The sequence below is a fragment of the Natator depressus genome, chromosome 7, assembly GCF_965152275.1.
Source record: "Natator depressus isolate rNatDep1 chromosome 7, rNatDep2.hap1, whole genome shotgun sequence".
Lineage (NCBI taxonomy): Eukaryota > Metazoa > Chordata > Testudines > Cheloniidae > Natator > Natator depressus.
Window position 1 is genome coordinate 84,953,312 of NC_134240.1, and position 22,852 is coordinate 84,976,163.

At 42.0% G+C, this 22,852-nt stretch overlaps 2 protein-coding genes across 4 annotated transcripts in view; one reads left to right on the forward strand and one right to left on the reverse strand.

Annotated features, from left to right (window-relative positions):
* On the reverse strand, positions 1 to 15,965 carry ECD (ecdysoneless cell cycle regulator). The gene is made up of 14 exons (XM_074958985.1): positions 15,818 to 15,965; positions 14,862 to 15,087; positions 13,612 to 13,729; positions 12,064 to 12,151; positions 10,188 to 10,366; positions 9,196 to 9,388; positions 8,357 to 8,485; positions 6,982 to 7,107; positions 4,807 to 4,892; positions 4,613 to 4,719; positions 3,985 to 4,168; positions 1,939 to 2,006; positions 1,640 to 1,857; positions 1 to 962 (listed from the first exon to the last, which is right to left on the reverse strand). Exons 2-14 carry the CDS (start codon positions 15,064 to 15,066, stop codon positions 720 to 722), a joined length of 1,944 nt encoding a protein of 647 aa, XP_074815086.1. The 5' UTR covers positions 15,067 to 15,087; positions 15,818 to 15,965; the 3' UTR covers positions 1 to 719.
* FAM149B1 (family with sequence similarity 149 member B1) overlaps positions 15,741 to 22,852 on the forward strand; it is a 21,947-nt gene continuing 14,835 nt past the window's right edge. For 2 of the 3 annotated variants that reach the window (XM_074958987.1, XM_074958986.1), the window contains exons 1-6: positions 15,741 to 16,009; positions 17,896 to 18,000; positions 19,386 to 19,518; positions 20,623 to 20,765; positions 21,501 to 21,620; positions 22,238 to 22,408. In XM_074958987.1, coding sequence (XP_074815088.1) covers positions 15,954 to 16,009; positions 17,896 to 18,000; positions 19,386 to 19,518; positions 20,623 to 20,765; positions 21,501 to 21,620; positions 22,238 to 22,408 — 728 coding nt within the window. In that variant the 5' untranslated portion in view covers positions 15,741 to 15,953. The remainder of the gene's footprint in view (positions 16,010 to 17,895; positions 18,001 to 19,385; positions 19,519 to 20,622; positions 20,766 to 21,500; positions 21,621 to 22,237; positions 22,409 to 22,852) is intronic. The other variant, XM_074958988.1, reaches the window with a different exon arrangement.

The window sequence follows — 22,852 nt, forward strand, 5'->3', positions numbered from 1 at the left end:
AAAAATGCTTATAGAAAAATATATTAAAATACCCAGGCTGGTAAATCTACAATTCTCCATTATTTGAAGAAATCTATATAGTTTTCACTACTACTCATCAAAACTGCTTACACTGAAGCTTTTGCATTTTAGAAACTGTGGGTGGGTGGGTGCTTGTTGGGTAGACGGATGTTTGTGGATATCAACAGCAAAAAGACGACGACAGAAGAGGGTACTACTGCTGGTGTGTGATCTCTTTTATATCCTTCTTGACACAGCAGCATTTCAAGAGGGTCTGCATCTCATCCATATTTTAGCCACTAAAATAAAACATTTATTAATGGCTAAAAGGGCCAAAAAAAAATTGTGAGTGGCAAAGAAAAAGCAAGCAAGACTTGGAGTCTTCCCAGAGTGACAGTATCACCTAGATTATGATCTTTATATTGGATATACAGCTTTATAATAGACATAGGAGATTTTCATTCAAATCAGAACCACCTTCACAATTTTTCTAAAATATATTAGCACAAGAGAAAACTCTGCTTTATTCCCAAGGTAACTTTTTGCATTTAAGAGATCAGACAGACTTTATCAGTTAAGTATTTTGCACACACATCTAAAGCCATGTAAAATGTATTGAAGTGTTTAGTACTGAAACCATTCATAGTGTCTGCTATGCCACTGCTACTCTGCAGGATGAGAGTAGAAGCACAAACTGTCCTCTGAACTAGGATAACAGATTAATCCGTTGCTGTGCTGCTAATACATCTACGGTCTGAATTTTCAGGTAAATGCACCCCCATACTCTGTAGGATGTTAGAGGCAGGTCCTGCAAGTCCAGCTTGAGCACTATATGATTCCAGCAGGTTAGTCACTAGGTTCAGGTCTACATCTACAGGTGTCAAATCAGCATCTCCTGCATCAGAATCATCTTCTAAGGCACAGTCAGCATCTCGAGACAGAGGTTCTTTAGCAGAACTAGCCTGTAGCACATACAGAGAGTAAATTTTGAAAACAAGTATTTGATTACATGTAGGTTCTTTATGACAATCGCTGGTGGTATATGAAAAGCAACCATAGTGGGAGAAGCTCCTGACTAAGACAGCAGGGAAGGCACAGACTGATCTATGAAACTACCAGAATTACTCTTCACAATCAAGGCAGTGGAGGAAAAAACCCCACCACAAGTGAGTTAAGCAGATACTTTAGAAGCCAAGTTAAAGTCCAGTATGTACCACCCAATCATGGAGGATAGGAGTTCATGAACCAAACAATCACACTATCAGAATCATCATGCAGAAGAAGTCACAAGAGAAGGATATGGAAAATTACTGGCCCTGCCTGGGGTTTCACCTGGGAGTCATCTAGGACTTTAATAGCTCCAAGAGATCATGAGACAGCTGCTTGTAGTACTAGTAAAATGCAGAAATGAAGCCAGGATTTGAAGCTACTGTGGAAGTCAAAAGTTTAGTTTTTTATATATGGAATCAGTCTTGTGGTATAGCTACAGCACACATTGTTTGCACATAGGATCTTTCTTTGGAAAGAGCACATGCTGAGAGATCAGGAACATCAGCCATGTATGCTTAGTTTATTATTCTACTCCCTACCTCCTCTTTCATGGAAGGAGATAAATTACAAAACCCCAAAACATACATACCACTTTCCTTGGGGTGACGAAGCTTTTACCAACATTGGTGTGTGTCAGTTCACAGTCCATCTCATCCATGTATGATCTGAGACTTCCCATCATTTTGTTTGGCAATGCCTTTTCCTCTTGACCATGGGCTTCAGAATCCACGTCTTCATCGCTGTCCAAGAACTCAAACTGCTCCTCCTCATCCAGATCATCTGAGTCCAGCTCTTCTGAGTCTGCGCCTATAAACAAATCAAGTCAATGCAATGTATATGGATGGCCAGGAAACAGAGTAGAATGTTAATAAAGAAACTAGATCTCACCTAAAATTTTGTCTAAAGCATTTGTAAAAGAGTCAACATCAAAGGTGACACAGGCCTCAGCAGGTGACCTGAAATTTAAGAACAATTACTCCATAAATCCATTCTCTTGTACATCTGGTGTGGTATACTTGGGCAAGAACGTTTGGCATCAACCTTGGCAGGCAGAATTAGGAGTGAAAAGTTTGGGGTGTTGGCCTGGTGATCTACTGGCAGTACAATACACTGCTTCTCTGCACGTGTCAGACATCTGCATACATGATCAAAATCAAGTTCTTACACTTTAAAGTGGGTAAAAATAAGGGGAGTGGGAACTGATAAGGCTCTGAATTTGTTCATAGGTAGGATTATGCTTCTAGTCTCAGTATTAATGTAGCTATTAAAAAAATTCACAATAGTCCACTCAAAATAGCCAACTCTCAAGCTCTTAAAAGTAAGGACTTGCTAGACCAGGGGTGGGCAAACTTTTTGGCCTGAGGGCCACCCTGGGTTTCCAAAATTGTATGGAGGGCTGGTTAGGGAAGGCATGGCCCGGCCACCGCCCCCTATCCGACGCCCCCGTTCCCTGTCCCCTGACTGCCCCCTGCCCCACCCACCCCTCCCTCTCCCCTGACCGCCTCCAGACCCCCTGCCCCTGACTGCCCCCTGTCGCCCCATCCAATCCCCCCTCTCCTTCCTGACTGCCCCCCTGGGACCCATGCCCCCATTCAACCCCCGTTCCCCGCCCTCTGACCGCCCCAACCCCTATCCACACCCCCACCCCCTGATCACCTCCCCGATCCCTGCCTCCTTACCGCGCTGCCTGGAGCACCGGTGGCTGGTGGCACTACAGCCATGCTGCCCAGAGCGCCATGACAGTCAGCCATGCCGCCTGGCTGGAGCCAGCCACACCACCGCACAGCACAGAGCACTAGGTCTGGCTGCAGCTCTGCAGCTGCGCTGCCCAGCGAGAGCTCACAGCCCCGCTGCCCAGCTCACTGCACCGCTGCGGGGGAGGGAGAACAGCAGGGGAGGGGCTGGGGGGCTAGCCTTCTGGGCCAGGAGCTCAGGGGCCAGGCTGGAGGGTCAGATGTAGCCTGCGGGCCATAGTTTGCCCACCTCTGCACTAGACATTCTCAACACCCATAATGTTGAAACAGAACCACCACTGTGCATCCGATGAAGTGAGCTGTAGCTCATGAAAGCTTATGCTCAAATAAATTGGTTAGTCTCTAAGGTGCCACAAGTACTCCTTTTCTTTTTGCGAATACAGACTAACATGGCTGTTACTCGAGAACCACCACTGCAACTTATACTTACTTGTAAGAGGTGGCTGTTAATGTTTACAGTGAATATCTTGCTCAGTGTAACAAGAAACTTAGCAGATGTGTTACTGTCAAATAAGCAAGTGAGAAAATACTGAAACACCTACAGTGAGGATTTTTTTCACTCTTTGGGCTGTGTTTTGGAATGGGCAGCACTTCCTCATTTTTGTTAGATATAAGAAAGCAGGTGTTACACACTGCTGTTCTGCACTGCTTACTTGGAATGTTTGCCTTTATGAATTCTAAGGTATTATGCTAATGCATTGTCTTCATCTTAAGAGGTCTGGCGCTCCCAACGTAGCCATAAGTTATAAATTTGTCTATGTGCAGCCTGATTAGGGACATTTTTAGTAATCCTCTGTAGTCAGAAAAGTTCACAATACACAAGAAAACAACCATCCTCAGATGTATACAATCCAAAGAGCCCCAATGTTGTTCAGACATTATGGTGATGGGCATGAGGAACCTAAATTAGGAAAAATGGATTCAAACAAAAAAACGAAGTAAGAGTTTTGGAAAATAAGACAGCTTTCAGATACTTTTACTGGTACCAGCTCAACATGTTATAAAAGTGTATATAAACTAAGAATGTAATTCTGCTTCAGGATTCTAGTGACTTTAACAAATCACTCAAGCTTAACTATGCTGGTTTGAAAAGCTGAATCCTTACCAGAATTGCAGCATTACTAATAGGGTTGCAACATAAAAAGCAATGCACTACATACACCATTATTTAAACAAATACCATGGAGTTTCTGCTCCTTCATGTGTTGAGACTTTAGATATAAAAGCCTTCATGCTTTCAGTAACCTCTGCCAAATCATACTTCTGATCTTCCTCATTTGAGGGAGGAATGGACTCATTTCTACCTGACGCCTCACTCAGGATCTGATCCAGATCATCCGGAGAGATCTCCAACCAACCATCATCTGAAATAACAGAAAGGGAACATATCTGTCAACCTACAAGATCAAATTGGGAATACTGTAACTTTAAAATGGAGGAAATATTGATCAGCAAGATAAATGTTAACACAATGCCTACTTATTGTAAATCATGAATACTTTATATGGAAATACTGAAATGTTTGATAATGAGAAAAACTATGAAGGGGTTGAAAAGGTTACTTGACAAACACTTCTGACACCATTTTATCACACTGGACCAACAGACCAGCTCATATTTGGTGGCTTACGCAAAACAAACTGGTTGTCCTAACTAGTAGAGAGTTCTCCACTACGCAAGATCACAAAAAAGCTTGTGGCAGTCTCAGTACAAAGGCTGAAATTGAATATACATGGAGACTGAACTTCTGTAGCCATTTGTTATATAAAGAGAAGTGCCTAATTTCCTATGACACCACCTTCACTCACCATCCTCAGGAGGAAGACTAGCAGCTTCTTTTTCAAGTTCATCCAAATTAAAGGACAACGTCTGTAGCAAGGTCAAGATTTCTTCACCTGGACTCATAGCAACAGCACTAAAAGAAAAAATCCCCCACATCTGTAAAATCCCATGAAATCTAATTGAACATACATAAACAATATCAGTTTAGAGTAACTCTTACCTTTTAGGCTTGATAACAGACTGCTGGAAGTAATTCTCTGCCATATGCAGCTGGTCCAGGTACTTAGCAGATCCTTCGAGTTCTCCCTATTTAAAACAGGTCATCAACACTAGTGTATCAAATCCTCCCTCAACTTCCCTTTCATAGCAGTGCCCAGAGAACTACCACTAATAGTGAAATGGGGGTGAGTATCACAATGCAGTTTCCTTGCTTAGTTATTGGTAGGGCCCTACCAAATTCATGGCCATGAAAAATGCGTTATGGATCGTGAAATCTGGTCTCCCCTCATGAAATCTTATCTTTTGTGTGCTTTTACCCTATATTGTACAGATTTCACAGGGGAGATCAGCGTTTCTCAAACTGTGGGGTCCTGACCAAAAGGGAGTTTCGGGGGTGGGGGGTGTCACAAGGTTATTTTAGGGGGGTGGCAGTATTGCTACCCTTACTTCTGCGCTGCCTTCAGAGCTGGGGGCTGGAGAGTGGCGGCTGTAAGCGGGCACCCAGCTCTGAAGGCAGTTCGCCTGCACTGCTGCTGGCGAAGTAAGGGTGGCAATGCCATACCATGCCCCCCTTACTGCTGTGCTGCTGCCTTCAGAACTGGGTGGCCAGAGAGTGGCGGCTGCTGACTGAGGGCCCGGCTCTGTAGGCAGCAGTGCAGAAGGACAGCAATACCATAGCATGCCATTCTTTCTTCTGCACTGCTCCTAGTGGCTGCTCTGCCTTCAGAGCTGGGCTCCCTAGCCAGCAGCCGCTGCTCTCCAGCTGCTCAGCTCTGAAGGCAGCGCTGCCACCAGCAGCAGAGCAGAAATCAGGGTAGCAGTATCACAACCCCCCTACAATAACCTTGTGACCTCCCCCCACAAACTCCTTTATGGGTCAGGACCCCTACAATTACAACACCGTGAAATTTCAGATGTAAATAGCTGAAATCATGAAATTAATTATTTTTAAAATTCTATGATGGTGAAATTGACCAAAATGGGCTGTGAATTTGGTAGGGCCCTAGTTATTGGTTTGCATACATTGGCTCTTTAGGAAAAATCCAACTAAGTGCAGCCTAGAGTAAACAAGAGCAATTAAGCAGTGACCATAACAATGGTGGTTTGTAGTGTTACTGTAGCAGTGTTGGTCCTAGAATACAAGGCAGGGGAGGCAAATCTATTATTGGACCTGCTTCTATTGGTGAGAGAGACAAGTTTTTGAGATTACACAGATATTACCTCATGCACCTAGTCTCTCTAGTACAATGATGTAAATTATACTACTTTCCTCTCACAAAAAGTAGAGGGCAGAAAATGGGCATACATTTTGCTAATAGTAGGGCATGAATTAAAACGAAAAGAAAACATGCCAAAAAAGTGTTATGTAGCAATATAGTTGATCTTACACACAAAGAAATCAGGAAATGCAAAGTTATGGTTCCCACAGCACCAACCACACTGAATATATTAATATATAACAAAAAAGAGGCAGGGTTACAGATGCTGTGAGAACCATAGATGAATTTCCTGATGTTTGTGCATTTACAGTCATAAGTGTGGCGTCGCAGGAGTGTACTTTTTTGCATTTAATAATATTTTGCAAACATACCAAAAAGGTTAGGACTTGTCAACTTAAACTATAAGCCAAGGAATGACAGGTCAGAATTAAGAGACCTTGGTGATTGTTTTTTTTAAATCATCACCTGCAGGAGACCAGAGGGATCAATGGGCATGATGTTAAATTCCAAGTGTGGATTTAAGTATATTTGATTTGTGAAACAAAATCATTACAAAACGATATTCCCCAATACATTTACTATTTCATATTATTGTTTTCAATATATACAAATAAAAGCACTTGCATGCAACAGCACTTGTCATTTTGGCTTCCTTCCTTCAAGTCTATCCTCTCATTCATGATAGGTAGGAGCTCATCCCCAAATCCTACAATATCTTTTCATTTGTAAAGACATTTTATTCTAAACTATTTGGTGGGTGGGGAAAGGGAAATAGAAGGTACTGTATACAGAATTTAGGAGTGGTTCCTCCCATGACATGAGCTTATCTTTCATGATGAGAGGAATTATGTCCCTCAGCCTCTATCTAAAATCTGCTGTAAATTCTGACTGAAATTTGAAAGCTGGTTTTGTTTTTCCTGAGTTATACAAAGAGAGAGAGAGAGACAGTTCCTTACCTTGAAATAATTATTTTTCTTCAGGCTGTTGAGGAAACCAGCCCAAAAGGGAGTGTTTAATGCTTGCCTCTTGGAATCAGGAGAAACTGTATTGCACTTGGAGCATAATATTTCAAAGCCATGAGCCTATATAAGAGATGCAGGAAACATAGGCTCTTAACTATGACACGTTAGTTGAAGTTTGCTTTAAATGACTGCACAAAGAACTCGGTAGTGGTAAGCTCCAGATTCTGTCATGAGAGAAATGATTTGATGCCTGCTCCCTGGGACATAACTGCCTGGGAGTACTGCAGAGGCAGAGTTGTCAAATTCCAGAATAGCAAGGGGGTGGGCCCATGATCAGGGATCCTAGAAATCCATTTGCTGCAGGTAAAAAAATGGATTCATTTTTTTTTAAAAAAAAACAGAATCTTTAGTTCTTTACATTTTGTGGGGAAACAAATATATGCAGTGGAACCCCAATTATCCGATCTAATTGGGACTGGGGCCAGATCGGATAATCAAAAATTCAGATAATCAGGAGAATAGGTAGGGCTTGGACTGTCAGCCGTTTGTGGCAGGTCTTGGGCTGTCACCCTAAAAATTGTAAATATATCAATAAAACATTGTGTTCAATTGATCTTTATATATATTGTGGCTAGAGAAACTAAAGTTCAGCAATTCATTTCAATCACAGAAAAAGAAGGCTTTTTATGGTTTTTTTTTTTTTTTAAATTTTGAGGTTTTTATCATGGAAAAGTAGGATCCCTGCCCATGACACTCAGTAGCAACCCTAATAAGTGATTAAGATGTGTTGACAGGCTTCAAGAGGAGGCCCATCTATTTCTCCTGAGCTGCAAGGACAAAGGAGATCTTTCATCTTCACGAAGGTCTCATTTCCATTTTCCTAGAATAAAACTTAGTTTTTCAACAAAGACAACATGGTGGTAAGAATATCTGGATCCTTCTGGTACAACTTCCAGTGGAGGAGATGCACGAGTAACCAGTTATGAGTTTGTTTTTCTAGGACAGATAAGACTCTTGCAAGAAGAGTGGAAAATTCTTTCTTTAATGACTTGGGAGAAGCAAAACTGGGAACTAGATTCAGATGGGGGGAGGGAGAGAGTAAAGTTTGAGAAAAAGGAATGGATTTGCTTAAAGGGAAAGTACTTGGAAGAAATACCCATGCCCAATCTGTAAAAACAATCCTTTACAGCGGTCTGATACAGCATCCTTTTGGGGACGTAAGCTGCTGTTCGGCTTCAAGTTCTCTCTGTTAGCAAGCCAGGGGAAAATAAAGAGGCACGCTTAATGATTCAACCACCCCCAAAAATATGAACTAGAGGGGAAAACAAAAAACAAGCATAAGTGTAGGAGACATGTAAAAAGACATTACCAGTTTCATGCCTAGCTCATGTGCTTTGTATTGATGGTGTACAGGAGAAGGCAATGTATATCCACTGCGTCTGTCTGGAACAAACTTCTGCTGCATTAATTGTGCATATAAACATTTAGTGAATGTGACCTGTAAATATCAAAAGAAATAAACATATTGTAGCATGATTTTCTAGAAGACATACCAACTTAAATAAAAAGCCATACTTTTGTCTGAATCTTATTTTACACCTGCAATTGTTAAAAGTAACACTTACAATGTTACTTAAAGACTGGTGATTTGATTGGTGATCCCCCCCCGCCCACATTTTTTATGTCACAAGTCTAGTATCCTCCTTCTGTGAGCTGGATGACTTCAGCAAGGCCTTATTGTATACATAAAGTCAGCAGGTGGCTCCTGAGAGGCCTTACTCTGGTGAGGAACGGGGTTGGGAGCAATGGCAAGAAGAAAAAGAGTGGCAGAGTACCACCCACCCTGCACAATAAAATTTGAAAAAGGAGTTTCCCCTAGTTATTGGGGCAGAAAGAGAAAGAAAGCATAGATAAAAGGAATTTAGACTTTTTCTAATTTTAGGGTTGCCTTGGGGAAGGGTGGCACAAAACTTTTTATAGTCTATAATCATCTAGTCCCCGTTACTGTTGGAGTATATAGTGGTAAGACATAAGATTCCTAAAGCAAACAGAAATTCATGACTGTCCTCAAGAAAAATGAATTTGCAAACATACTGTTTTAAAATTGAAAGCCATATATTTCCTAACATGACTACGGAACAAACAGTATATCCATCAATCAAGCAGTCAGTAGAATGGCAATAAGTTACAGGCAGAAAGATCACTTACTGAAGTCATTACACGTTTGTTGGGCAAGAAAATTTTGAAAGGGCAACATGCTTGTAAGTCAATGGGATCTCGCAGATAAAAGGCCTGGACTGCTGCAGCAACCAGTGCAGGGCGATGCTTCAACACTACCACAATGCCTGCTGGAAGGTAACAGTGGGCTTGGTGAAGGGAGGCCTGGACTTTCTCAGGATACCTGTGGCAGGCAACAATACAAAAAATACTACAGACATGACCAGCCGTTTAATATAGGCCTGTTTCCCCTGTCATTTAATATCAGAATGTACATTATGCCAGATTATTAAAATACTCTGAAATCAAATTAGAATACTAGTCAACAATGTTTCTGCAATGTTTCTACAAGACTTGCATAGCCAAGCTCTTTTGCCAAGATCAATGAAATTCCATTCCCCACCCCATTTTGTGGAAATGCATGATTGTGAACTAGCCAAACAGGCTAGCTGTATAGCTTCTTGGTAATAAACAGAGGAGTCAAATTACAGTCATTTTGCTCAGCCCCAGGTTGTCAACTTCTGCAAAGGAATTTCTACCACCAATCCAGTGACCCTTACTGGCCAATCCTGAATGCAAGTTGATGGTCTGAAGGTCATTCTACTTCTGTCTCTCAGCCAAGAGCCCAGGAAGAGATCCAGACATACACTTTTATAGAAAGGCTCAAATTGCGTCAGCCTTCCTGGAAGTCAGGAATGAAGAAATAATGTTGTCCTTTTGTAAAAGCCTGGAATTTAGCCCTTAACCACTGAGGTGTCAGTGCTGAGATCAGAATATAGTGTATGGGACTAGCGTTGTTAGGGTCCCCACCATAAGAATGCCACAGAAATTAGCACAGATTTGTCAGGATAGGAGTAACCTCATTGTAGTTAACAGGAAAATGGTTTAGATACCATGGATACTTAGATACGGGAGGTAAGTTCCCGAGAAGCTCAGTATCAGAACATTCTGGTAAAGATTATCAGAAAAAATAATCCACGTACCCACTGATGCGTTTATATACAGCTGCTCTAATAGATTTTGTGGCCAGGAACTCCTCTGGGTGTGCATACAATAGCATTAACACCTGCAGGATTGTTGGATTGGTGACAGGTAGCCAAGGCTCCTCTCCAGGATTCTTTGGCTGTGGAATGATGCACAATTCTCCTTGGTGGAAAAAAACCTGACAAAATGTAACATGTTCATTAGGCAAAATTTTGCTAGTGTTCCATACAGGTCTTAAATTAATGAATGACTGGTGAATTTATACATACACCTCTACCCTGATATAACGCTGTCCTCGGGAGCCAAAAAATCTTACTGCGTTATATCAAACTTGCTTTGATTCATCGGAGAGTGCAGCCCCGCCCCTCCGGCGCACTGCTTTACCAAGTTATATCCGAATTCGTGTTATATCGGGTTGCATTATATCGGGGTAGAGGTGTAGTTACAAAAACATTCTCCATGTGAAGGGATGGTTAGAGAGGATCAAAATGGCACATCAGAAGGAACATCCACATTCACACATAGATTAATGAATTTATCTATTAGATGTACTTTTTTGCAATTATCCAAACTACAGAGAACACATTAGAAATTAGGAGTATGAGAAGAGAATTGATGCAAGAAGCAGAAGTTGAGGAAAGGAGGTAATTATTCAGAGAGCCTCACTGGGTGCAGCAAAGACTCGGGACTTAATCATTGATTCAGAACAATTCTGACGGCAACAGGTCCAGTCAAATGAATTTTTAATTTATTTCAGTTTCTTTAAACAGGACAGATAACATGCTTGGTCTTCTATCTGAGGTCTCCTCACTCAGAGAAAGGAGGCAGGGAGGCTTAGGATCAAATCTCAGTACTGACACTGCCTGACTGTGTAATCGCTCTGTCTCAGTTTCCCCATCTGTAGAACAGAGAACACTTCTCTCTCCTTGCTGAACATTTGTAAAGCACTTTTGATCTCCTTGTAAAGGAGCTAAAATAGCGCTATATATCCAAAGAAGGTTGCGTGGGGTTGTGTGTGTGTGTGTGTGGTGGTTTGGGTTTTTTCCCCAAATAAAGAGCATTTGGGAGAAGAAACAGCCCGGCCAATAAGTATCATTCTGTCCTGCCATTTAAACTAATTGCTGCCAAGATACTCACTTATATTTACTGATTATATAGTATCAGTAGTGTCACACACAGCCTACATCAACATTTACACTGGTTTATGTAATATTGGTATTATGTATACAGAATTTCAAGTAACTTTAAAGGCAAAACAGAAATTTTAAGCATGATCTGTGTGAGAGAACCATTTTGTGAGGAAAAAGCATGCTGGGTAATCACACCTTCTTAACTATTAGAGAATATTTCTAACTAACAAATTTAGATGACATGTATAGGTTATGAATCTGGCTTTCTTCTTATTTGCATCTTCTGATACCCAGACATGCTGATAAACCAAGGGTAGATCAATTACTTCAGAACTATCAGAATTCACAAACTTTCCTACAGGAGTTTCCTAGAGAACAACATTCAAACGAATGGGATGTTAGAACACATAGTATGTCCAACTGCACTGGATGTGTTCAACTGGTAAGCCTGTAGTAAGTTTTTGTGGTAAGCATAGCTATTAAAAAACAAAACAGAAGAAAGCTAGACTGTGGTCAAAGAGATCAAGCAGCTGATCACAAGACTCTGGTTCAGTCCAGAGACTGCCTTTACAACAATGTGACAAGTGTAGATTTGCAATGGAGATAGGAGAATAAGACAGGTCAACTAATTTCATTTGTAGCTTAAGCTGGGATTTGATTTTAAGTCTGCAGGGGTAAAAGGCTACTGCAATTAACTCAATGCATCACTGAATTACCTGCCTGCTTGCATGACAATTTCACCTACCCGATTGGTACTATTTTCAGGTTTTAACCACTTTGGGAGGAAGTCAGCTGCCTCTATCAGCAGGAACTCACCATCATTGTCATCAACCCTAATCAAATAGAAATCAGTGTCATATTAAACATGGCCTTGTATAGCACAATGATAAATAATTACTAGTTATTGCTTCAGTGAAAGGGGGCTTCTTCACTTTTTTTTTTTTTAAAAAACATTCATTGTAAAAGATTTTTTCCCCTCTTAATCCTCTACAACAAGATAGAAACATGGTTAAAGGTTTCAGCTGCCTGGTCCTTTTAGGAAAGGCATTTTCCCTTTTACTTGGTAGCAACCTTAAATAGGGTTTCCAGGATTATTTTTTGCATGTTCCTATTTGGAAGTCAACTAACGTTTCCTCCACTTGAACGAGTTCTTTTATTGATAATAAATTAACAGGTCTGCAGAATTTTTAGTCACATTTGTATTATGAACAAGAATAGGACTCATTTCTTTGAGCCATGTATTAGGAAAAGATTGGAAACATTATATATGCTCAAGTACAGTTTATATAGAAACACAATTAAGAACAAGACTGGGGGAATATTATTTCTACACACAGATTTTGCAATGTCAAGCACTAACCATATTTTATTCTGGTCACCCTAAAAGGCACTTTTATTTCATCTATCCTAGAGGAGAGTAAAATTTAAAATCGAGAAGATATTGTTATATAGTAATCCTAAAATTCAAACTACAGAGATTCGTATTCTCCCTCAGGCTCTGGTACACCAAAGCACTTAAGAACATGCTTAACTAAATTCAAAGGGACTATGCATGTGCTTAAAATTAAGCACATGATTACGCACTTTGCTAAATTGAGCCCTCAAGGAACAGTCTACAGAAAGACCAGTAAGAGAGAGAAATTACTTGTGTTCTTTTCTGAACATACTAACAGTGGGCAACTCAACTGTTAATCTCTTTTCCCCTACTTTCTCCTATATGACAAGAAACCATTAGTACAAAGCCACTACTATGATTTCTATTTTCAATAAATACTTTACAAACTCAGAAGTCTGACACAAACACTGTGGCCAGGTCTACACTATAGACCTATATCTGTATAAGTATGTTGCTCCAGGGTATAAAAAATCCACACCCGAATGACATAGTTATATTGACCTAACTCCCCATGTAGACAGTGTTATGTTGATGAGAGAGTTTCTCCCATTGACATAGCCACTACCTCTCGAGAAGGTGGATTAACTACGCCAACAGGAAAAGCTCTCCCATCAGCATAGGAGCGTCTTAACTTGCAGGGTTTTAAGTGTAGACCTGGGATCTAGCCTACATGTACTGAAGTAAACGGTAAGACTCCAGTTAACACTTTCAAGCTGTTTTAGAAGGAAAATTATTTGTCTTTCATTTCCCCCCATCTTGACAACAGAAGTGTGTTTTTGAAAAAGCAATTTAATATTATCCTACTGAGGTTTAGAGTACAACAATAGCTGTCATTGAAGGAGCTTAAAAGTCTTTAATTTACAGTTTCACAAAACGCTGAAAATGTGTTAGAGGTACCTTGCTGCTAATTCTGGAAACTTCTTTGTTATTTGCTGTATGAGGTACACAATAAACCATTCATCTTCAATATTATCCCCAAATTTAGTCACGCCACCAATATGTGCAGGGATATCTCCTGGGAGGAAGGATTAAAAAAAAATTCAAGACAGAAGTTAAGCAGTATCATCTCTATTAATGGTCTCTAAAACATGGTCAATCTATTCACTACGTATCAGAGGGGTAGCCGCATTAGTCTGTATCCACAAAAACAACAAGGAGTCTGGTGGCACGTTAAAGACTAATACCCAAATAAACCTGTTAGTCTTTAAGGTGCCACTGGACTCCTCGTTGTTTCAATCTATTCACTATGTCAGCAGTTCTCAAACTTTTGCAACCCGAGGACCCTCATTTTGAAATAAAATTTTTCGGGGATTCCCAAGCTCCCCCCACCCCCCTGAAGAGCAACCAGAGCATCTCTTTGGCAGCGGTTCCTAGGCAGGGCAGCCAAGGGGTCTCCACCTGCTGTCCTTGCCCACAAGCACCATCCCCACAGCTCCCATTGGCCAGAGTTCCCACCCAATGGGAGCTCCGGAGTTGGCGCTTGGGGCAAGGGCAGCACGCAGAAACACACCCCCCCCCGCCTGGGGTCACAGGGACGTATTGGCCACTTCTGGGAGCAGCGCGGAACCAGGGCAGGCAGGGAGCCTGCCTTTAGCCCTGCAAGACTTTTAGCACCTAAAATCTCCTGGGTTGGCTTCAGTAGGCTCTGGGAGATAGAGGGAGGGGGGGGAGTTGATTAGCAGGGCCCACGGACACCCTGGAGTACCCTCAGGGATCCCAGTTTGAGAAATGCTGCACTATGTAATAAAACTGGAGGTGGGGAGAAATGGGAGAAAACATGACTCAGCAGTTGAAATGGTGAATGTTTTCTGCTAGTAGTTCTGTTAACAGCAATATCAAAAAGAAAGAAAGCAAGATAAGCAGTAGGCAACCTTAGTGAGAACTGGAGTACCAACCCAACAAAATATGGAGAATGATTTGCAACTTTTCACTTGAGGAAAGGGGTTAAACAACAATACTATTAAAAAAAACCTGAGTTTTCAGTGAACAAATTCATAAGTTTCAGATTTTCCTCCTCTTGGCCCCAAAGATTTACAGACATTCCTCAGTAATATCATCAGCATGTTTTATTTTCATAGTAGTAGCCAGTCACTAAGCAGGTGGAAATCCCACCCTATACCAGATTAAAACAAATGCAGTAGTTTTACCTTTAGCAGGTTTATATTTGAGATTAAAAGGTTGATTTTGCCAGATATAAGAAACTAATATTGGTGCAAACTGGACCAATATCCTCTCAATGTACTGCTGAAGAACTTCTCTGCGTTGGTCTGGGTCACCTGGTTCACAAGTTATCAGAAAGAGCTGGTACTGCACTGCATCTTCTGCAGCTGCCACTCTCAGCTCCCCTTCCATTCTGAACTTTTATAAAGTGTCCTCCAAAAAAAAAAAAAAAAATAGGTTCAACCATTCAAAACCAGTAAATATTAAGTAACCCACCCTCCAAAATGATATAGTCAGCCATGTTATCTATTCAAAACATTCCTGACGCTCTCCTACATTGCCCCAGCCAGTCATACCGGATAAGAAAACCCTTTATTTACTTTATGGAGCAAACCAGTTCTACAACAGAGGGAAACCTTAAAGGTTGTCTCAAAAGAAGTATGAGCTAGAGAGCTCAGCCCTATGTCAGGCAATCTGTAGCCAGAGTCATGGCAACGGGTGCCACAGACACACATCAGGGTCATCCCCGAAAGAAACACTTGGCCTGTCACCCACCTCCACCCCCACGCTGCCACCATCAGAGCCACAGAGCGGAGCGGGTCCCGCTGCCCTCCACCGAGCAGGGCTAATGCCTCGCGGCCTCTTCTCCGCAAACTGCACCGGCCGCTTCCTACTCCTCCGCGGCTACTGCGCCCAGCCCGGGACACCCTGACCCAGCCAACGGCTTCCCGGGGAGCTGCGGGGGCAGAGCGCCTGGCGAGGGCCCCGGCGCGCGAGTGCGAGCGTTAGACCGCCCGGCCTCGCGCCCCCAGGGAAGTGCGGGCGGCCTAGGCCAGCCCGCCACACGGGGCCGGAGAACGTGGGAAGCCCGATCGCGGAGGGCCCCGGGGCAGTGAGGACTCTGCCCGCGGCACCACGGCCCGTTAGAGTCGCCTCAGCTCACCCCTCACAGGCCGGCGCGCTCCCTGCTGCGCCAGTCATCACCACGCGCCAGCAGCAGCCCCGTTTCCGCTGGGGGGCGGGGCGTCGCCATGGCGGCCGGAGGCAGAGCCGGGCGGCCGGAGAAGCCGCGATGAGGGATGAGGATGATCTCGCGATACACGCGGAAGCCGGTGCCCCCCGACACACTGGAGATGTGAGTGCCCCCTTCGCTGCAGCCCGGCTAGGGCCAGCCCCGGGCCGCACGCGGGAGATTTGGCGGTAACAGGCCCAACGGCCGAGCCCTCACTGCTCCCCACCCTGACAGCTGCACCCCCCACACAGGGCCTGCCCCCTGGCGTGCCAGCAACAACCCTCACATAGGGCCCGAGCCCCCCCCCCCCCGCAGCCTGATAGCAGCTCCCCCTATACCCGCGTCCCCCCGCCCCCGATCACAGCACCCCTCCCTCCCCCACAGGGCCTAGCCCTTCCCACCCGGCCTGACTGTAGCACGGGCCCCAAGATCTCCTCCCCCCTCATGCGAGTTTGGGTTTTAAGTAAAACATCAAATATTGCGAGAACTGTAATCCAGTTGCCAGAGTTGGCTACATTGAATATGTTTCACATTCACATTCAAGGAGCTATGACCCATCCACTCCAAGTCTTTATTCAAACCTAAGTTAATTGTATCCAGTTTGCAAATTAATTCCAATTCAGCAGTCTCTCGTTGGAGTCTGTTTTTGAAGTTTTTTTGTTGAAGAATTGCCACTTTTAGGTCTGTAATCGAGTGACCAAAGAGATTGAAGTGTTCTCCGCCTGGTTTTTGAATGTTATAATTCTTGACCTCTGATTTGTGTCCATTTATTCTTTTACGTAGAGACTGTCCAGTTTGACCAATGTACATGGCAGAGGGGCATTGCTGGTACATGATGGCATATATCACTTTGGTAGATGTGCAGGTGAACAAGCCTCTGATAGTGTGGCTGATGTGATTAGGCCCTATGATGGTGTCCCCTGAATAGATATGTGGACACAGTTATGTGGACTTGGAGTGGATGGGTCATTACACTAAGTAAAACTATTTCCCCATATTTATTCCACCCCCCACCCTCCACTGTTCCTCAGACGTTCTTGTCAACTGCTGGAAGTGGCCCACCTTGATTATAACTACAGAAGGTTCCTCCCCTCCCCCCCCCCCCCCCCCCCCGCTGGTAATAGCTCACCTTAAGTGATTACTCTTGTTACAGTGTGTATGGTAACACCCATTGTTTCATGTTCTCTATGTATATAAATCTCCCCACTGTATTTTCCACTGAATGCATCCGATGAAGTGAGCTGTAGCTCACGAAAGCTTATGCTCAAATAAATTGGTTAGTCTCTAAGGTGCCACAAGTACTCCTTTTCTTTTTAAGGTGCCACAAGTACTCCTTTTCTTTTTGCAAATACAGACTAACACGGGTGCTACTCTGAAAGAAATCTACAACATAACTCAGGACCCCATTTGCCCTTGAGATTGTGTTGCAGCCCCATCTTAATCTAAGTCTCTTTGAAGTATAGAAAGTGATAGCCAAAATAAAGTGTGAAGGAACCTGTCTGATCTCTGTGTTTTTTGAAAAGGTTTGTTAAAATCTAAATAATATTGTGGAAGCAGTAGTGGTGGACTGGATACAGTATCCAAACAAAATAAAAACAACTATTATTGTAAATAAAATACTTATTGTTTATGATCAGTGTTGTCATGTATTTATGTTATTCTGAAAACATTAATTTGATGAATTATGGCCAAATAAGCTTAGTTTAAAGGGAGACAGTGGATCCTAAACTAAGATCTTTTATCTCAAACTTCATTCTGGAGTTAATTTTTATGTTTAAATTCTAAGGCTTTGATGACAATAGCGATTTGTAACGGAATACTGGTAGATATTTAATATAGTGGCACTAATCCTCTAGGGATATAAACACAGTTCAGGTGTGCATATTACTGTTTCCTTGAAAATCATCAAAAACCTCTAATGCCCTGGAACTCTGCAGAAGTTTTCAGTTGTGGTGTTTATTCTCAGAACTAATGTCAAATTGAGCTTATTTATTTTATGTTTCTTTTAGCCATGGACTTGCAAAAAATGCTTTAGAGCATCATCCCCTGCCAGAGCCACGAGATGACATTTACCCTGCTACACCGGCCACTGAAAGCTATGAAGAATTCTTGAGGTATCTGGAGTAATAAAATATTTTTGTCAGGAGACCACAGAGAAACAACTTTTGTGTTGTGTCCGCATTATAAAGCTATCACAGTGACACAGTCTATTAAATTAGGTGGTATATATGTTGATTCACAGTGGCATGAATCCACAGTATAACTACGTTACTAATGCTTGATTCCCAGAGATAATACCATATAGACCTCAGAGGTCTGCACTCGCACAAGTTGCCAGTGAAATTAATGGGACGCTGCATGGGCAAAGAGATCCCCAACATAGAACAGCTTCTTGGACTGGGGTCATAATGAGGCTGGAGACAATTGAATCCCAGCACCTGTCCCCTTCCCAGCAGCTTGACCCAGGCTTCTCACTAGGGTAGTGACTCTATGCGAGAGGTGGGCAAACTACGGTCTGTGGGCCACATCTGGCCCATGGGACCGTCCTGCCCGGCTCCTGAGCTCCTGGCCGGGGAGGCTAGCCCCTGGCCCCTTCCCCGCTATCCCCCCTCCCCTGTAGTTACGCCACTGCGCAGGCAGCGCGGCTTGCGCCCGCCCACCTCCCAGGCTTTCCAGTAAGCCTGTCCTGCCGCTCTGAGTGGCATGGTAAAGAGGTCTCAGGGGGCATTCAGGGGACAGGGGGTGGTTGGATGGGGCAGAGGTTCGGGGAGGGGAGCAGTCAGGAGACAGGGAGCAGGGGGTGTTGGATAGGAGGTGGGGCCCTGGGGGGGCAGTTAGGGACAGGGGTCTTGGGAGGGGGCGGTCAGGGGACAAGGAGACGGGGGGTGGATGGGTCGGGAGTTCTGAGGAGGGCAGTCAGGGGGCGGGAAGTGGGAGGGGGCGCATAAGGGGTGGGGGCCAGGCTTCTTTGCGGAGGCACAGCCTTCCCTACCTGGCCCTCCATACCATTTTGCAACCCCGATGTGGCCCTCGGGCCAAAAAATTTGCCAGAAATTTGCTCTATGCCTTGCTGGTTGCCCTCCCTTTCATTTTGGCAAGACAATATGATATACTTTTTCAATCCCTAGTATACATATATGGGAACACATGTAGTGTTTGGGAATAATTTTCAGACTAGTTAAATTCTTTTGATCTGTCACAGCTTGTGAATGTTGTGGGTCATCTCATTTTTATGCTAGAAGCAGGAGAGAGGGAGAGTGATTTTCTGAGGTGTGGAGAAGATGAACTGGTAATTCTCTATGTAGTTAAAGGGAGACGGTAGTAAAATAACTCTTGGAAAATGAACATGTGAAGAGCCTAATCCTGCAGCCCTCTACTGGAATCTAAACTGTTATATACATGCCTTTCTATACAGGAAAAATAGTTTACTCATCCATGTATTTGTGAATGTATCTCATGAGAATTTTTTCTCCCGCACCCCACAAAATGTGCATTTTAGGGAGTCTGAAATCTTGAAGGAATCAAATTACCCAGACATTACTGCAGCTGACAATGGGAGCTCATGGTCTGCTAGTCAGAGTTACACAGGAACCTCCACTGAAGACAGCTCAGTCTTCTCTTGGGGCTACGATGTGAGTAGAACAAAGTCCTCCAGCATAAAATTATCAGAGACAGTTGAAAGGTTGTGCTGACACATTTAAAGTAGCATTTTGAGTAAATTTATTTGCAAAATCCAGGTTATAATGAGAGCTGTAAATAATGCAGTGGTATTTGTTATGGGAAAAGAAATGGAGGGTCTTTCTCTCTTAACCCCTCCCAACCCTCTTTTCTTTATTGTCTAATCAGGACATCTTCTGCTAATACCTGAATATCGTATAGTCTGCATTTTTAGCCTAAACCTTTCGGATCACAGGTGATTTGATGAGCAAAGTTAATGTATACAGCATATATGCCATAATTGTTGAACCTCACATGCCAGTGTGTCGTTTTCATGTGGTTGGATTTACCAAACTGTATTTTGGAAAACCTCTGTGCTTCTCAAAGCATATTAAATCCACTGATATTTTTTCTCTTTCATATTCTGACATAGGCTCTGATTAACAGGTGCTATTGTTCTCTCCACAGTGGAGACAGAAAAATTTTTGAATTTTAAATGACTTGAGAAACATCTTCAGTTGTTTTCTGTCTGGAGAAGCATCCTCAGTTGTTTACTGGCTACACAGAGGATTTGGCACTTATCAACTCTTGATTACTGTTCAGTGTCATAAATTTGTGGCAACATCTGATACCAGTTAGCATTGTTTTTCCATTCTCTGTCACCATCTATGTCATGATTAATTTTCCATTTCACTGAAATTGGAAGAGTCTTATTTTTTCATGTTTCTAGGTAATTAACCTGAATTGCCATGTCTCAACTGACATAATTTTCTTTCTTATTATTGATTTAAAACAAATATTCTAAAACCTTCTGATGTCTTTTCTGTTAAACCATCCAATAGGGACAGTGCTAATCTAATTTTTGTGTGTACTTGGGATCAGCACTTACATCAATCCGTGTTCTCTCCAGTGGAAAGATGACTTAAGGTTAACATGCATGTGTGAGAGAGGTCCTTCTGTTTAAATCAATCCTGCTAAAGTTTAAGTAAACTAATGTTTTTTTCAATGTAGGTGGCTTAAAAAAATTCTCACCCCAAATCCTCCCCTTTAACATTTTTTTGGATAATTTTCCTTCCTAGGAATTTGATAAAGCTGCCACACGACAAGTTCAGCAGATGTTCAGACACATTGATGAGCTTTTATATGAACAGAAAGAAAGTGTGCATGTTGAGGGTCTGCAAGTAGAGTGCCAACAATGGACATCTAGCTTTCCTCATCTCAGGTATTTTATTGATGGATTAATGCTGTTACTGTCACAGAATTATTAAAGAACCAAATTGCTAGTGGTGAAAATGGCTGTATTTTTAAACATTGTTAGAATTGATGTGAGTGTGTGTGATTATACAATATGCGGAGATAAAATTGTCTGTCGGCTCCCACCCCTCCCCCACTGCTGCAAGGCTCATGTTTAGTTCCTTCAGGTGCTTGGAAGACTGATGATATTTTCCACTACATTGGGCCCTAAAATAGCAATTTTTTTCTTAGAAAAAGTTGCAAGGCATTTTTTCTTAGAAGTGATGGATGTTTATTTTTGATAATTAAAAAACACCAAAAATTCATCCTTGCTCTACAAATGAATAGCTTGCCAGTTATGGTGGCTGTTTGGAGACTTAAATCTTATTCTTACATTTGACAGGTTTGCCAATGCTTAAGGCATTAGTGTTAGAAGAGGAGAAAGCAATAGAATTCTCTTAACACATATGCATGATGCCATGGAATATGTGTAGAGAAAATACCTCAAACCACATTAAAATATAATCTGCAAAGCAGAAAATTTCTCTCATTTGACAAGTATATTTTCAAAGCTATATGTGTGAGATACAAGCAACCTCACTATTTCTATGGTGTTCATATGGCTTCCCAATAAACGTTGTTTACTTTCTTGTATAATAAATCATTCAGCCATTTTACGTATCACATTGTCTAATTTTTTTAAATTTTCTTTTTAATATTATAGGATTTTGGGGAAGCAGGTAGTAATCCCCACAGATGAAGGTTTTGGGTGGTATTCAAGTTCACCTTCTAGCAGCTTAGGTTCACTGGATGTCAGCCCAGTACAAGAAAGAGATTCTAGTGAGTAAGTATCAGTAGATTTCCCAGATTGTATCAGTGTATGAAGGTGATTTTTCTGCTCAAGGATTGCAACAATCAATTTCTTTTCTTAATTTATGAGTTGTATATAAAGTCAAACTTGAGCATTCTTTGTTTGGTACGTTTTTGGACAAAGCATGGATTAGTAGCTAAAAGAAATGTTACTACTTTCAGGACGGTTAGACCTTCCAGATGAGTCTATTTTTGAGGTGCGGTAGACTACAAATTGACCTAATAAGTTGATAGTTAGCTTTTTGAGGATTTGTATATATAGTAGTTGCCAGTGACATTAATTACCTATTAATGTTGGTACAATGCTTTAAAGATATAAAGCACTTTTTTCTTTACAATTGTTATATAAACTTATTATCTGAGACTGTAGATTCTTGTATAAGTATTAAAAATATACAGCATTAAAATACACAATATGTAGGCTTACTGTCCTCTCCAGTACCTAACCCATTAATGTACCCATTTGGTCTTACAACCAAACCATCTATGTCTCTCAGTCAACCATACAGGAAAAGCTAAATTCTGCTATTATAAATAGAATAACAAATTTGTTTTATTTTCTGCTTTTTGAAAAATATTTTGTTTGTTAAGGTTTAGTATTTTGGGCAAGAAGATACCTCTGTGGGTTACTCCCATTCATAAAGATGCTGACTTTTCAAAACCTCCTACTGTTTGCTCTGTGGAGAGTGAAGAAGGTGAAGATGGAGTAATTGTCTCTGAAGGAATAATGGAGGAATATTTAGCATTTGACTGCAGAGATGTGTAGGTATTGAATATTAATCTATAACAATACCTCTAGTACTGGTGGCCTGGAATTTCTGTTTCTAAATGATAATATATTACATTTGTTCTTGACATTGGGATGACAGTTAATATGACAAAACAATACTTTAACTGAATCTTCTCTCACGTCATCCAACGAGAGAAATTTAAAATGTTTAAGGCTGGAGAGGAGCTTTTAAACCCATGTAGGTCTATCCACCTCCTTGAATTAGTAATTTTGCTATGCTATATTTTTCTCCTCAAAGTATTTGTCTTAATTCCTTTTTATAACTGTTCAAACTAGTTGCTTCTGTTTCTGGCCTGGGGTGGTTTATAACATAATAGCCGAGGGTCTGTTACATGACTCTGAATGTAAAGTTTGTTGTTAGTTGTTAAGTATCAACAATGTGCTTGGTGCTGTGTCCGCATTTCAGTGTCCAGATT

Bases quoted from the DNA above. Each gene is read 5' to 3' on its own strand.
- ECD (XM_074958985.1), bottom strand. From the start codon at position 15,066: ATGGAAGGGGAGCTGAGAGTGGCAGCTGCAGAAGATGCAGTGCAGTAC. The intron at 4,720-4,806 runs GTAAGAGTTACT...TTTTTCTTTTAG, and splicing joins TCTGTTATCAAGCCTAAAAG to TGCTGTTGCTATGAGTCCAG. The intron at 2,007-3,984 runs GTATTTGTTTAA...CTTAAATTTCAG, and splicing joins GAAGGAGCAGAAACTCCATG to GTCACCTGCTGAGGCCTGTG.